The sequence below is a fragment of the Gobio gobio genome (genome assembly GCF_949357685.1).
Source record: "Gobio gobio genome assembly, chromosome: 15".
In the NCBI taxonomy this organism is placed as follows: Eukaryota; Metazoa; Chordata; class Actinopteri; order Cypriniformes; family Gobionidae; genus Gobio; species Gobio gobio.
The window spans coordinates 26,578,538-26,594,003 of NC_137108.1; the positions used below are offsets into that span (position 1 = coordinate 26,578,538).

The following is a 15,466-nucleotide window of genomic DNA, read 5'->3' on the forward strand; positions in this document are numbered from 1 at the left end:
AAATCATGCGTGTGCATGTGAGAGCAGATTTATTGTTATAAATCAAATTAGGTGTGAAACTAAATCCACTTCATGTCATTCGAATGTGTAATAAAAATGCATATGAGATCAACTCTAATTTGCTTTTCCTGTGCACACGGCGTATACCAAACATACACAGTGTATCTGCTAGCACATGTCTTATGGGCAATGACTGACTCTAATGAAGCCACAAGCTAAAAGACAAACGAAGCGTGAGCTGCCTGGCTATAGTTAGTGTGATTAGCGCAGAGGCTAGTGTTAGCGCTGATTAGCATTGGCAGAACTAGCCCTCCGGTTCCCAGCCTCACAGTCACATCCTGCACTTCCTCACCATCGCGGTAACCTGACTCAAGGACAGCAACGACCGCACAATTTAAATGAGAGAAAAGAAATTGATTTGACTTCAAGTGTTTTTAAGGAATAAAGAGACATCGATCTGTTCGTGTTTTGTTTTTTTTTCCCTCCGAGCGTGTGTTTTGAGACAGATGGATGTGGATGTGTTTTGGGTCGTCTCTGGGTCGGAGCCACCCAACGATTTCCAATAACTGGAATCTGAGTACCGGCTCTCTCCCGCTTGCTCCGCTCGGGGGTTCAGTTTTCAAACAGGCCAGAGAGGGGAAGAGAACAACCGCAAGAGGCCAGCCGGGTCTCAGGAAGCCACACATCTCAGTGCTGCTCCATACATCTGTGTCCAATAGACAAATCCCTCTCGTCCTTGCTCACTGCTGTCCCATTAGTATTGACCAACTTAAATTATACATTTCTAAAGTGTACTTTAGAAACAAATCAAAAGTTACTCACAAAACTGCCATATGAAACTCTAGAATGCTGCGAGTGCTTTTAAATTAAAAGAAAAAAATACATACGCACTTACTAATTTAAATAAAATTGGGTTCGGAAGTCATTAGAAACATAAATTCTCATTTGCAGGATTCTTAATGTCAGTTCTGTAAATCTGCTGGAGCAGTTAGTCCCATTAATGGCAATGGCAGTACGTTTCACGGTACGAAAGGAATTCATATTAGTACAGAGCGACTTGCACAAACACGCAGGCAATCACAAATACAGATGCAAGAAACACAAAGGCAACTTTTATTTGGCCTTTGGGGAATAATACAGAACAAGAAGAAGATGTGTGTGTGTCATTGGGCTCATGCTCTTCTCTTTATATGCTTTTCTTAACAATAAAAACAAACCATTTCCTGCTTTTATTAAGGAATATTGGTTAATGCATTAGACATCCTACACTAACAGTGACTAACAATACTTTTACAGCATTTATTAATCTTAAGTAGTACAGTTCAAACGTTTGGTGTCTGTTAAAACATTTTTATTTAAGGTTTTTTTTTTGTTTTTAAGTATCCTATGCTTACCAAAATACAATAAAAACAGTAATGGCGTGAAATAATTCCAATTTAAAATAGCTGTTGAAAAACTACTTTAATATGTATTTTAATATAGATTTTAATCATGTTTTGGCAAAGCTAATAAATATGCTGATTTGGTGCTCAAGAAACGTTTATTCTTTATTTGTTTGTTTGTTTATTTATTAATTATAAAATTTGAAAACAGTTGTTCTGCTTGATATTTTTTTGTGGAAACTACGAAACATTTTTGTCAGGATTCTTTGATGAATAGAACATTAAAAAGAACAGCATTTTATGTGAAATATAATTTTTTTGTAACGATATAAAAATCTTTACTGTCACTTTTGATCAATTTAATGCGTCTTTGCTGAATAAAAGTATTCATTTATTTAAAAAAATATATATAAAATCTTACTAACCCCAAACATTTTAACCCTCTGGTGCTCTTCGTTTAGGGGTTGCATTGGTTGTCTTCCCGGTCATAAGTGACCGGACACCTAAAAATTAAACTGCCTCCATCCCAGTAAAACCAATGCAATTTATTTTTCTTCAATAATATTTTTTCTTTTTAATTTTGTATTTTGAGATGATTTGATGGTATTTTTTCATATTTATGCAATAATTATGGTCTATTTTTGCCATTGAAAATTATACACAATTTGTTTTTGTTTTTTGCAGTATTTCAGGTTAAAATCAGACTAGGCCTTCAAAATAATTTTGAAGGCAGATTAGTGCCCTCTTTTGTAATTATTTAAGAAATCATGCAACCATGGGTGTAATCACTAGAGGTCTCCATGGAGAGGCTTGAGAATTCCCTAGTTCTCTTTTGAACACATTTAATGAATTTTTTTTTTTTTTGATGGATTTGAATATATATATAAAAAAATCTCAAAGGCTATTTATTATAAAGTTTTATATATATATATAAAATATATATAAAATATATATATATATATATATATATATATATATATATATATATATAAATATATATATATATATATAAATTATTATTTTTTTTTTTATCTTATTTTTTTTTAAATATAGATTTTTTTCTGTGAATTTGTGTTTTTGCAGATTTCCCATTAATTTCCTATGGTGGTCATTTTTGACCGAAGAGCTCGAATCATGCCCTCTTTTTTTGTGTGTGTTTACATACCTAATGCTAGAAAAGTCACCAAGTTTCATATCATTCTGAGGAAGCTGTGATTTTTAAAAATTCAAAATGTGGTTCATAGGTTCAGTTTTTCATAGGTGTGCGTGTGTGTGTGAGTGGATGTGTCAATATCACACTCTTGATGTTTTAGAGTGTCACCCCTTTACTGCTGTGTACATTTTTTCAGCATTGTGGCCAATTTGTAGATTGTACACACAAATATTCAGAGAATTTTTGTGTTTTTGCCGATTTCCCCTTCATTTCCTATGGTCGGTCATTTATGACCGAAGACAATGAACGCTACTTTTTTTTTAGGACCATTTAGCATGCTTGAATCATGACCCCAATTTTTTGGTGTGTTAACATACCTAATGCTAGAAAAGTCACCAAGTTTCATATAATTCCGATGAAGCAGTGATTTTTAAAATTTCAAAACAGAAAATTTCAAAATGACCGAAGAGCACCAGAGGGTTAATGGTAGTGTCTACGTTTTTCACATTCTATGTTGCAGAAATAAACATTGGGTAATGTATTATAAACAAACATGAATTAACAATGAACAACAGTTTATTTATTGACATTAATGTTATAAAAAATGCTGTTCATGATTTCTTGATACTTAATGCACTTACTTATTTTAACCAGTTGAACCTTTAATGACATTGTAAAGCGTTACAACAGTATTATATCTGATGCAAAGTTTCCTTGTGTTCCGTAATGTAAGATTCGACTTCCCGGTCAGGTCACTGATAGGACAAGCTCATCAAATATCTCTGCAATCCATTCTCCAAACGAAAAACAACTTCAGACTTACATCTGATCAGCCGATTAAGTCGACGTCTGTTCTACCAGATCATGTGATTGTATCTGGCCTGAGTTATGGATGTAGACACAGAGTGTTGAATTCCAGCTGGTAAACATGTTCCAGAACAATCCCACACAGCTCTTCTTTATCCTGCCTGGCACCCAAGGACTCCTGTCAATCAAACATCGTCCTGCAATAGTGGTTATAACGCACAGGGACTTATACACTTTTAATCTGGCAGATATTATCTAGCACAAAACTTTATTAAATGATAGTAATATTAAGTCTCATTGTTAAAGACTGTTGTAATTAAAATGTTCCTTTAATGCTATCCCCGTAAAAAGGTGATAAAAGGAAAATTAGCACCCCAGAAGTGTCTGGAAAAATGTCACATCTTTTGTCTGAGTGGTATTATATTATGCTGTCAAAAACACACTTGCGTAATGTGTGCGTGTCTGGAGATGTTTTTTTTTGACAGCCAATTTGCGTCATACACTGTTCCTTTTGACCTGTAAGTGAAGACGCGTGTTTATAAACTTGTCTATCACAGAGTCCCTGAGCTGGAAGACACCCGCTCGCAGTCGCAGACACCGACAAACCGGTTATGTTAGACGGTCGTCTTCTGTGATGATGTAGCAGAATTCCATAGATTATTTGGGACACTCCTCTTGTAAATGATAATGGTTACATTTTAGTGTTCACAATGAAGCTTGTCTACCACTCCACACAAACGCAGGCATCTTCAGTACATACCTGAGTCAACACATTTTATTTTTAACTCCTTCCCTTAGGCCTCAGTTGGTCAGAGAGTTTTCTATACCTTAGTGAGTCACGCAACAATGGTGTCTAGACCTCAGCTGGTAATTTTGATCTGTCTGTCTCTCTCTAGATGACTATGATAATCCCGAGGTCCCTAAATTGGAGAAGAGCATCAGCGGTAGCAGTCCGTCCAGAGATCGTCTTCTCCTAACCGTGGCATCACTTTTCTTCATCGCACTCTCTGTCTCCTAGCATCCACCTCCTATCCGTCACCACACCAACGAGGCCTTGGGGGGGAAGAGGAAGGATCCAGGGCCCATAAATTTGCAGATAAAAAACTCGGAAAGGAACAGGAAACAAATGGAACACTTCAGCTTCCGAAAGTGTCAAGCACCAGCCCACAAATCAACAGTTGTTTTCATGTCTTAAAACAGCGACACACTTTGCATGTCGCGCAGACGATACTAATATACACTATAATGAGAACTATGCCATTTCAGTTTCAATAGTGCAGATTGTATGTGTGTGTGTTTTGAGTGTTTATGCGTTTGTGTGGCGCCTTGGGGGCGGAGCGGATCTTTCCTTCACTCTGAAGGTTTGATGGCTCCATTATCTGTGAATTGGCAGGTTAAGAGTTTAAAAGCGTCTCAGATTCTGTTTGATGAGATCTGAAATGAAACCGTCGAGGAGCTCAGGTTGCTCTTCGCACAAACTGGGCAAAATATCTGAACCACCGTTTAATCCAATTCCAAAAGTGTTTGTTTCTCTCTGTGTGTTTCTGTTGCCGGAGAGATGTACAAACCGCTGGATGATCATGTAATTGCCGTCAGGGATGAACAGCAATATTCATTTGATGAGTTTAAACAAGTCTATAATAGAAACCGATCTCACAGACTCGAAATCAGCTCGTTTTTTACTTTTCTATTGACGAGGCGACAATTTATAAAGCGTTTTAAAAAATCCAATTACATCTGATTCTTATTTGAACGTATCATGGTCGCACATGAAAGCAGGGGCCGATATGGTTGTTCTGTGATGCAGAAAATTGAGAAAGAAGTGATTTCGCACGAGCGCCAGCACAAACGCATTAAACACATCGAGACAAACAGAAGCCAAATAGCTTTTTGTTGTTGTTTTCTTTCCTTCTTTCTATTTGATAAAAGGTGCTTGAGTGAGTGAGTGAGTGCGTGTGTGTGTGTGTGTGTGCGCGTGTGTGCATTAGCTCAGTGATGCTGGAATAATCTCTAGACTTTATGGACTTGAATGGAGATAGACACCTACACGGACACTGTACATAAAACACATGCATTTATTTATGTGTGGACATTGTGGACGATCTCCGCTCATTCGTTCGGACCACACCGATTCCCGCTGGATTCGGAAGAACTCCAAACCATCTTCAGCGGGTTTGTTCCAGATTGAACTGGTTGTCGCTGCTTGCTACTTGACTTCTTTCGGTGGTGATCAGCAAGACCAAATGGAAATTGAGGGGTCTGGTGGTTATAATCCGTTTCTACGGCAACAGTTATTCAGCTATACACACACCTAAAGGCACTAGAGTCCAGCAGGAAATCAGAACAACACATGAAAAGAAATAACAGCAATTACTGGCAACGATTCTGCTGGCACTTTTGCCAAGAGTAGCCTAATACAAGCAAACAAATGCTTCGGGGCAGGTAGTTATTGCGTTCTTATGAGCTTTTCAAGGGACAAACAGCAGTGTATGCATCAATCATTTTACAACAAGATTCAAAATTAAGGTTCTAACTCTTTTTTACATAGACTAGGACCTTGTCACGATGGTAACGACATCATATCATGGCTCATGATAATAGCAACCAGCGCCGCTTCTCGCTCTAGAGACATGCAAATACTGCTTAAACTAGCAACGGCATGTGGTTTAGGAGAAATGATGTGTGGTAGAGGTTTTCTAACTTCGATTCATAATGGACACCTTCTCTCACACCTACAGGCTGTCTTTAACCAATTGATAAAGCCGTATCATTCCGCTTTTGCTCTGAAAACTCATTTCAATTCATGTGGAACATTACGTCTGCTTTATATTACGTCTACTTCAGAACAAACTGAACACTAATTTGAAAGCTCGGAATGATACTTTACAGACTTGAATCTACATTTAATTTGTTGTCTATGTTGTCTTTCAAAGACGTTGGGTTGAGGATAAGTCGTTTTTTGTGCATTTGGGTTTTTGGGGGATTTGTTTTTTTTTTCTGATGGAATAATGTAATATTTCAGAAGAGTGGATCAGTCAAAGTATCACTCTTCAAATGTTGCACTTACAAAAACTTGGACACGAGAATTGTGTGTGTGTGTGTGTGCTAGACTGGAATTGTTAGAAGTTGATGTTTGTTTTAAAACTAGCCTAAATAACCTTTCAGTCGTGTGTATGTGCGTGTGTGTGTGTGTGTGTGTGTGTGTGTGCATGAAAGAATGACAGATCAAAAGGTAATAAAGATAGAGGATGGTGTGAACGTGTGTGATTATGCAAGTTGTTTTCCATTGTTTAGTCTAGGCATTTTCTGTGTGTGTGAGTGAGTGCGAGTCAAAGAAACTGTTTTGGAGGAAACAGCAAAAGCATTTATTAGTGTTGGAAACAACCAATTACAATCATGTTTACCTTCAACTGGAATGAATTTAAAGAACTTGAAAAAAGAAACTGTAAACTGAACAAACCATAACAAAGCTTATAATAATAATAATCATGCTAAAAAAAAACACCAAGCCTTTGATTCACATTTCTTACAGACACAACACAGTTTATGAACTCATATGTTTGGGTATTGAAATGTCCTTTTGAATTTGATCACTGTCAGATGAAACCAATGGACTAAATCTAATAAGAGTACACAAACATCATCTCCCCCTCACTCTGACTTCCCATCTGCACATAAAATGTAGTTTTGGGTTTCCCACTGCTGTCATCAAACACAAGCCATACTTTTCCAATCTCACAATCTCTTGTATTTTGTTCACTCCATCATCTCTTTCAAATCTATTATCATAGTGTTGGTTATCTCTGCGCAGTGTGTGTGAAGCAAGCAGCCCGAAGATGAAAGGATTACTATCAGAGGCCGACCTGATGCTGGGACCCTCTTATCTAATCACTTCTCAATGGAGATATTTCTACATATCAATCGACATTGCCGAGCTTGGGATGCCACTTTTTAAAAATACACATTCAAACCATTTTTACATTCTGAGCAATCTTTCTCGGGCCAACTCACACAGATAAATATGTAATTGTCTGTGTGCAAGATTACTATACCTGTTGTTTATTCTTTTTTTTATTTATACAAAATCATGTGCATTTTTGCTTTTTAAATTTTTAGAACAATACAATAAAAATTAAGTAATTGCATTTAATCTCATAAATTCCAACCAGCCTTTTGAAAGCAGAATGAAAATGTAACCGTATAGTATCAATAATTTTTATTTAATAATTTTTTTTTTTTTTTTTTTTTAATAAAATCCTTTCTCTCAGGTTTTTAAAGGAGCCATAGCACAGTTGGGCCCCTGGAATTCCGAGAACATCTGCTGAGTTGAGTTTCTGAATAGTGTCCATGGACAATATAGTGCTCTGTGGTGTAGCTAATTGCAATATGGGTCTGTAAAATCATTTTAAATAGAATATCTACTTAATATGTTATATGTAGCCTATATTTTGACATGTAACCCCCCCCCCCAACCCCAAATTAATTAAAAATTAAGAACTGATGCTGACAGAAGTCACTTCTAGTGAACGATAAAATCAGCCAATCAAAATCCACCAGAATGTAATTAAGAGCATAATGTAAAATGGTGGACGACATGCTGCAGCGTGTTTTGTCTATATAACTTACGGCTCAAAAAACAACATTATTGGCCCTTGATGTGTGGACGCTAGTGTGGTGCAGGTATGACATCACTTTGTAGGCCAAAACGTGGAAGCAATGGTTAGCATTTTAGCATCTTCCGCTTCCCTCTTACCGAAGTCAATGTTTTTTTTTATGGGGTTTTGTTTAATTGGCTGAAATAAGGTCTGTGGTGCACACAACCTCAAGACACTTTCACGTTTTAGTCTACAACATAAAATATATCAGTATTACCCCACTCGTGATTTTTTTGAAGCTGTTAACTTGCGTGTCTTGAAAAAGGCGGTTGCTAACATGTGGCTAAATGGAACTACAGAGGCTGTCAAGGAGATAAAATGTCACCACGGCGAAAAGGTAAACACAGACCGCTTTTACAGCCTCGTTATCCCCATAATTGTGCTCTTATAAACTAGTCTAACTCAAATTTTCTGGGGAAATGTTTTTAGATAAAAACTGGAAGAGTTTTCGGAAGCTTATAGTGATGGGGTTGAAATCGCGGGACTGTGGTGTTGTTCGTTTATAGCCTACCTTTAGCTTTTTACTTCTGGCAACTGCATTTAGGCTTCAAAATTCATACAAGTTGTGTTCATCTGTAATAATTATCTTGATGGACAAAATGTGCAAGTATCATAAACTTTGGGAAAATCCCATTGGGTTTTTATCGAGGGAACCAGTGTGATGCTAACTGCCGGTTAGCCTACAAAGTGACGTCATAGCACTCTATATTGTTATCGATCTTGGTGTGAAGGGCCTTAAAGGGTTAGTTTACCCAAAAATGAAAATTACCCCATGAAATACTCACCCTCAAGCCATCCTAGGTGTATATGACTTTCTTCTTTCAGATTAATGCAATCGGGGTTATATAAAAAAATGTCCTGGCTAATCCAAGCATTATAATGGCAGCCCAAAAAAGTGCATCCATCCTATAAAAGTAATCCACATGATTCCGGGGGGTAGGTCTTCTGAAGCGAAGCGATGCGTTTGTGTAATAAAAATATCCATAGGGCTTATTTAAAACTTTATAAAGTCAAATATCTAGCTTCCGCCAGACCGCCTCTCATATTCATTAATGGATCAGGAAATGCATAATGAAATGTGTCTGCCTAATAACGGCAAAAAGAAAACTTGAAAGACAAAAAAACAGGCCTTTATGGTTTTATGTTTCATTTAATAATAATAATAAAAACCGGGGTTGTTGGCAGGGTTTTTCCCTTTTTTTGCACAAACTGCACTGCAAATAAGTAGTGGCGGCTGTCTGTTGATATCCGTGTTTGTTTCGGTACACGATCTCACACAGTTGAGTTCAGCAGAATGTCACGTTGTGACACACTTATCGTTAAGTGTATTGTGTGGACTGACTCAGTCATACACGTTTGTGCTCTTCTCTGACTGGCAAAGATTCAAATCTGCTCCAGTCGAAGGGAACAGTCTTTTAGTGTGTTCAGTTCAGTCTTAGAATTTTTCAGCTAGTCGTTCAGTGTGTCCCCGATGAATACGGAAGGCAGTCTGGTGGAATCTAGATATTTTACTTTATTACATGTTTAATACGTATATATATTTTTACACAAACGTATTGCTTCGCTTCAGAAGGCCTTTATTAGGTTACCCCCAACAACTCAGAGCCATGTGAATTCCTTTTATAATACACTATTTTGGGCTTCAATGCTTGGATTAGCCAGGACATTCTTTATATAACTCTGATTGTATTAGTCTGAAAGAAGAATGCCATATACACTTGATGGCTTGAGGGCGAGTAAATCATGGGGTAATTTTCATTTTTTTGGGTGAACTATACCTTTAACTTTAATAAGCCTGATATTACTGAGGAGAACAAAGCAGAATAGATGTGGCTGAATTCAACTAATCATTTGATTTTTCTCATCTTATTAGAGTGGCGCTTGATTCAGCGCGACGTGTTGAGACAAAAACTCGTAGGCTACATGACTGACGTTCCGTTAATTACTCTCTGTGGCTTGGCGCGTGAGTAAACCGTCTGAACACACTGCAACAATAACGGCGATTGATCCCCCCAGACACACGCTGCTTTCTGCTACCGGTCACACCGAGCAGACACTGACTTCATCTGCTGTGGGAAAAGGACAAAGATGCCTCATTAAATCAAATGATAGAGCTATGATGAGTAAGACTTTCCCATGTAGACTACTAGACTAATGGCGTAGATTAAACACCATGTGGTGATTATTTGTGCATGTAGTAATATTTTTAATGGAATATTGCCGTTTACCTACTTTATCCACCTTCAGCCCCCCCCCCCAACAAAAAATCATCAAGGACGCAAATAAAGAAAGTCATGAACTATTTCAATAATGACAACTTGACAGCTCAATAAACCGTAAGAAAACATGAGATCAAGTATGTGAACTTGCAACAGAACACATTTTATATTATTTTACATTTGATTGTTTTATTTATTTCTAAAGAACTCTTTAGTAGCCTTTTTGGTGCACTTTAAAGGGACAGTTCACCCAAAAATGAAAATTCTGTCATCATTTACTCGCCCTCATGATGTTCCAAACCTGTATGAGTTTCTATGTTCTGCTGAACACAAAAGAAGATATTTTGGGGCACCATTGACTTCCACAGTAGGAATGAATCTTCATATGTGTTCAACATAACAAAGAAATGTATACAACTTGAGGGTGAGTAAATAAAATGACAGCATTTTTCATTCTTAACCAGTAATCACTTTTTTGACAAAATCTGAAATTCAAAAATGTTTATTATTTTATGAATTTACTTAAATGATGACTATATTATTGTGTAATTATTTTTCCCATTTGTATCCAAATATTTTCTTTTAAATGTCATAAACATATGACAGGATTATTTAGGCTATTATAGCCTATAGCCCAGCTAAATTATATGAATAAAAACATTAATTAGGCTATAATCTATTAATTAACCTGTCTAAAATTACGATAATTCTGTCTGCCAAACTCTGATAATGTATGGAATATTATATTAATATATAATCCATTAAAAAAAACAATAGGCCTAACAGTTATACCTTTAGAAGCACGTCAGAGCAACTGAAATGCTTTTCTGCAAAGTGCATGCAGTTCGCCTGAGGTTCATCATGAGTTGGACAGACCCATTGATACCTTTTTTCTATTCAGTCCTATATCTGGAGATCCTGCGTTCAAACCAACCTCAAACGGTGGACGCGTGCTCCACATGTTTTTAAAAAACCGCGCAAGTGTACAGCGCAAATTCTCGAGACTCCGGCGCTATGCTGGCAACAAAGCCGAGTAGGCTAAACACAATCACGCGAAAATGAGCTTCTGTTCTACTTAGTGTGAAATTTCTTTATATTTGCTAGTATTCTCCACACTGCAAAAAGGAGCGGCGTGTTTATTGAACTATGTAATGTGTTTAAATGAACTATGTGTGGACCTATGTAAAATACGGGACAAATCGCGCCATTTTGCTTGTAAATACGGGACGATTCCATATTTCACGCGACGGGTGGCAATAATAAATTAATGTGCCCTCGTTTACCGGCGCAAGGGCGGGACAACATGTCACTCATATGAGATCACACTCACCAAACCACGATCCAATCAATTTCCGACGAAGTCCCGCCGTACATTTGTTCCTTGTTCGAGAAGCCGTTTCACTCGGATGTATCACAACAGGAAAGAAAGACTATCGCAACTTCTGTTCCATGCCGACTTTAATCATTCAGCTGGCTCAGGACCTCGCAGAAGTAGGCTAGTCTACACAACCTGAGGTAGGCCTAACCGTCCTTGCTCATGGGCAGTCAGTTCTGGTGTCAGGCAAAATATCCCTTCCTCAATGCCCGATCAAAAACGTATCGTGATTGTTATACGAAGGAAAAGAGCTTTAATTAACAATTTGGCACAATGCTGTTAAAGGCTAACTGAAAACACAAAGAAAGGTAAAACATTATGATGACAATCTTAGCTTCGTAGTGTGTATTATATCCATTTCAGGCTTTAATTTTTTTAATATCTATTGGTAAAATGTGGTATAGCAAGGCCAATGTCATTAAAAATATATTCCTATTGAAAGTAGCATTTTGAGGGGCAGCAATTAACAATATACTGAAAAATGCCCTCTAAAGAAAATAAAATGTCAAATAAGACAATGTAACAGTAACATTGTCTCCGTTTACATAATTTAAATAAGTGATGTTGTTCCTTCAGAGCATAAATGAAACTGTAAAAATGACTGACAAATAAAACAAACTTATTTCAATCAAGTGATGTGAATCCTTTGTGATCAGTGCAGCTTTGGTTTGCTATTCAACTCTAAAAAATCTCTCCGGTTACTCCATAAGTAGCTCTATATTTGTAATAATGTAATATTGTCTTGTCTTCATTTACATGAGATATCATTATAATAATGAGTCAAATGGTTCCTGTAGAACTGAACAAAAAAAGGGAATAGAAAAAGGCTGAAAATAAGGCACTAATATGTCACTGCATGCATGCAACATCATCCTGCCCAGGGACCACAGATGCAAATTAGCTATTTAGCTAACTCTGGCACAACATTTGTGTTGTGCATGGTCCCTGTTAAATAAACAAACAAACAAACAAACAAACAAACTTGAATGAAAGAAGTTTGCTTTGTGATTAGTGCAGTTTTGGTTTGACATTTATTCAGTTCCAGCCCCTAATACATCACCTTGGTCCACACTATTTTTGTGGTACCCTGCCATTCTTTGGAAGTTGCCTCCTACCTGTTTGGTGCTGCATTTTAGAGGGCTGGTCTGATTTGTTGTCGCTAGTTTTTACAAAGGTGTTGGTGGTTGGCAGGTCCAGCACAGTCTGGTATATCTTAAAGACAGAAAGCGACTGAGGTTGGAGCTGAATGGGTGGCAGAGGAGAATTACACCGATAATGTTGCCCCAGGTCTGGGGTCCCAGGGAGGTAGTCAAACAGCAGGGAAATCCAAGGACTATCATTGAGGCTCTCAATCATGTGGTTGAACTTTAAGCCTTTTAAGGCCTTGTTGTTGTTGTTGCTCTTAAGCCATTGTTTGGGGGCATAGCAGTCCTTGGTCTCCCTCTTTCCTGCTTGGTAGCCACTTCAGAATAACATACCTGATAGCCATCAACACTATAGTGATTAGAATAACCGCAGTGGTTATAAAGCTGATTAAGATTACTTATTAAGATTAAAGGGTTAGTTCACCCAAAAATGAAAATTCTGTCATTAATTATTACTCACCCTCATGTCGTTCGACACCCGTAAGACCTCCGTTCATCTTCGGAACTAAATTTAAGATATTTTTGTTGAAAACTGATGGCTGAGAAAGGCTTCAGATAGGCTCCATTGGCATTCACTCCATTTACACTCCCAAGACCCATAAAAGGCACTTAAAACGTTGTTACAAAGTCCATCTCACCACAGTGGCTCTACAATAATTTTAGGATGCGACGACAATAGTTTTTGTGTGCAAAAAAAAAAGTCGAAATAACACCTTTATCCAACTTGTACTTAACTTGTACTTGTCTTCCGTGTGTGCCTCCACGACGCATGCGCGAGAATATTACGCAGACTCCGGCGTTCGGACACATGACCCAGAAGCGATTTGTTTACAAGCAGAGGAAGACGCGCGTATCTAAGCTGTTGAATTCTACATTGATTGTGCTTTAGGTCTCGACGTAGTTCTCAAAATGGGGTTAAAGTGTGCATTTCATGGATTCCCGAACCCCGGCGCTACGTCATATTCTCTCGCATGCGTCGTGGAGGCACACACGGAAGACAAGAAGAGGTTGAATAAAGTCGTTATTTTGATTTTTTTTTGCACACAAAAACTATTGTCGTCGCATCGTAAAATTATTGTAGAGTCACTGTGGTGAGATGGACTTTGTAACGACGTTTTAAGTGCCTTTTATGGGTCTTGGGAGTGTAAATGTACTGAATGCCAATGGAGGCCTATCTGAAGCCTTTCCCAGCCATCAGTTTTCAACAAAAATATCTTCATTTGTGTTCCGAATATGAACGGAGGTCTTACGGGTGTCGAACGACATGAGGGTGAGTAATTAATGACAGAATTTTCTTTTTTGGGTGAACTAACCCTTTAAGATTGCTTATATTAAAGGAGTCATAAACTGGCTTTTTTTTATGTTTATACTGTTGTCTGAGGTCAACTTATGACGTTTGCGTGGTTTTTACATTAAAAAACATCATAATGAATAAGTAATAGGCTATTTTCTACCCTGGTTTTGAGGCTCTCTCCTGCACGCTCGGATTTTATGGGCGTGCCGCACTGAAGACTTGGAAGTAAACGCCCACGGCTAGGATTGGATAAGATTTGCATTTTTAATGAGCTTCGGCTCCCCGCGAGTACACCGTGAGGGATTGTTTTGAAGCATGTAGGAAAACGTAGCCTGGATGTCAGCTGAACTTAGCCCCGCCCACAACATTTGACGTCTGGAAGTTCGGTCTGGACTTGATCCGTTGTGGAGCAACTATGCTCGAACCAGAGCTGTTCGGACCAATGAAATTGTCAGGGCAGGCTTTAGACGATGATGGACAGATGATAAACAGTAACGTAATCATCCATGTCACCAAAGAGCGCTTGGGTTGAATTTGTTCTAATCCTAAACAGAGTACTTGTTCGTATACATTCACCTTCACTATTTCTCTCAGAAATTATGATCGTGTTGCTAAGTACTCTGTGTATCCTTAAATTCTTTTTTACAACACCGGAAAGATTCTTCTACTTCCAGCGTGCGTGTAGACAAGGTTGGCAATTTTTCACAACAAAACCCGCCCAAAACAAGCCCAATAGCTTCCTGGGTTCTCTGGAAAAAAAAAGCGTTTGGGGGGTAAAATGTGTTTTTTTGGCAGGGTTGTCTGCTAAAATTTGCATTCCTGGGTCTAAATATCACATAATTGGGGTCGCTTCAACCCGCGGACACAGAAAAACAGCCCGCGGGAAAAAGTATGTTGCCGACTGCTTGATCAAAACTTCCGCGATTGTATTTTTCCTTCAAATATCAAGTCAAGAGAGTGAACAACGCACATCAAGAACCACAAATAAAGGATTCTACAGCCTGTGATAGCATGCTAAGGTATGTTAAGTTAGACACGTACACATAATCAATAGATATCAAACGATCTGTAGCAATGCAATACTATCACATTTAAAAAACATGTTTTACTCACATTAGTGTGTTGCTTCATTCATTCATGTAATCTCATCCTGTCTGCAAATCCATTCTCTTGTTTACAAACGAATCCGTGATCAGAAATGAAGGAACAAACGCGCAAAGTCTTCCCCACGCGAGCTGGATATTCATTAAAAATAAAGTTCATCCATGCATTCATAATATTTGAATCTGAGTGGAGCTTATGTGGTATGTTTAGAAATTCGATGCGGTTTAGCTCTCTCTGTAAGCCTAAGTCATGTTAGTGGCACGAGTCGGTGGGCGGGGCTACAGAATCAGGCGTTGTTCTTCTTCTGTTGAGGCGGTGTTTCACTACACTCT

At 37.9% G+C, this 15,466-nt stretch overlaps 1 protein-coding gene across 1 annotated transcript in view; it reads left to right on the top strand.

Annotated features, from left to right (window-relative positions):
- efna3b (ephrin-A3b) overlaps positions 1–6,835 on the top strand; it is a 76,745-nt gene extending 69,910 nt beyond the window's left edge. Inside the window, exon 5 of the mRNA XM_079837913.1 lies at positions 4,239–6,835. Coding sequence (XP_079694039.1) covers positions 4,239–4,360 — 122 coding nt within the window. The 3' untranslated portion in view covers positions 4,361–6,835. The remainder of the gene's footprint in view (positions 1–4,238) is intronic.
- Positions 6,836–15,466: the final 8,631 nt, after the last annotated feature.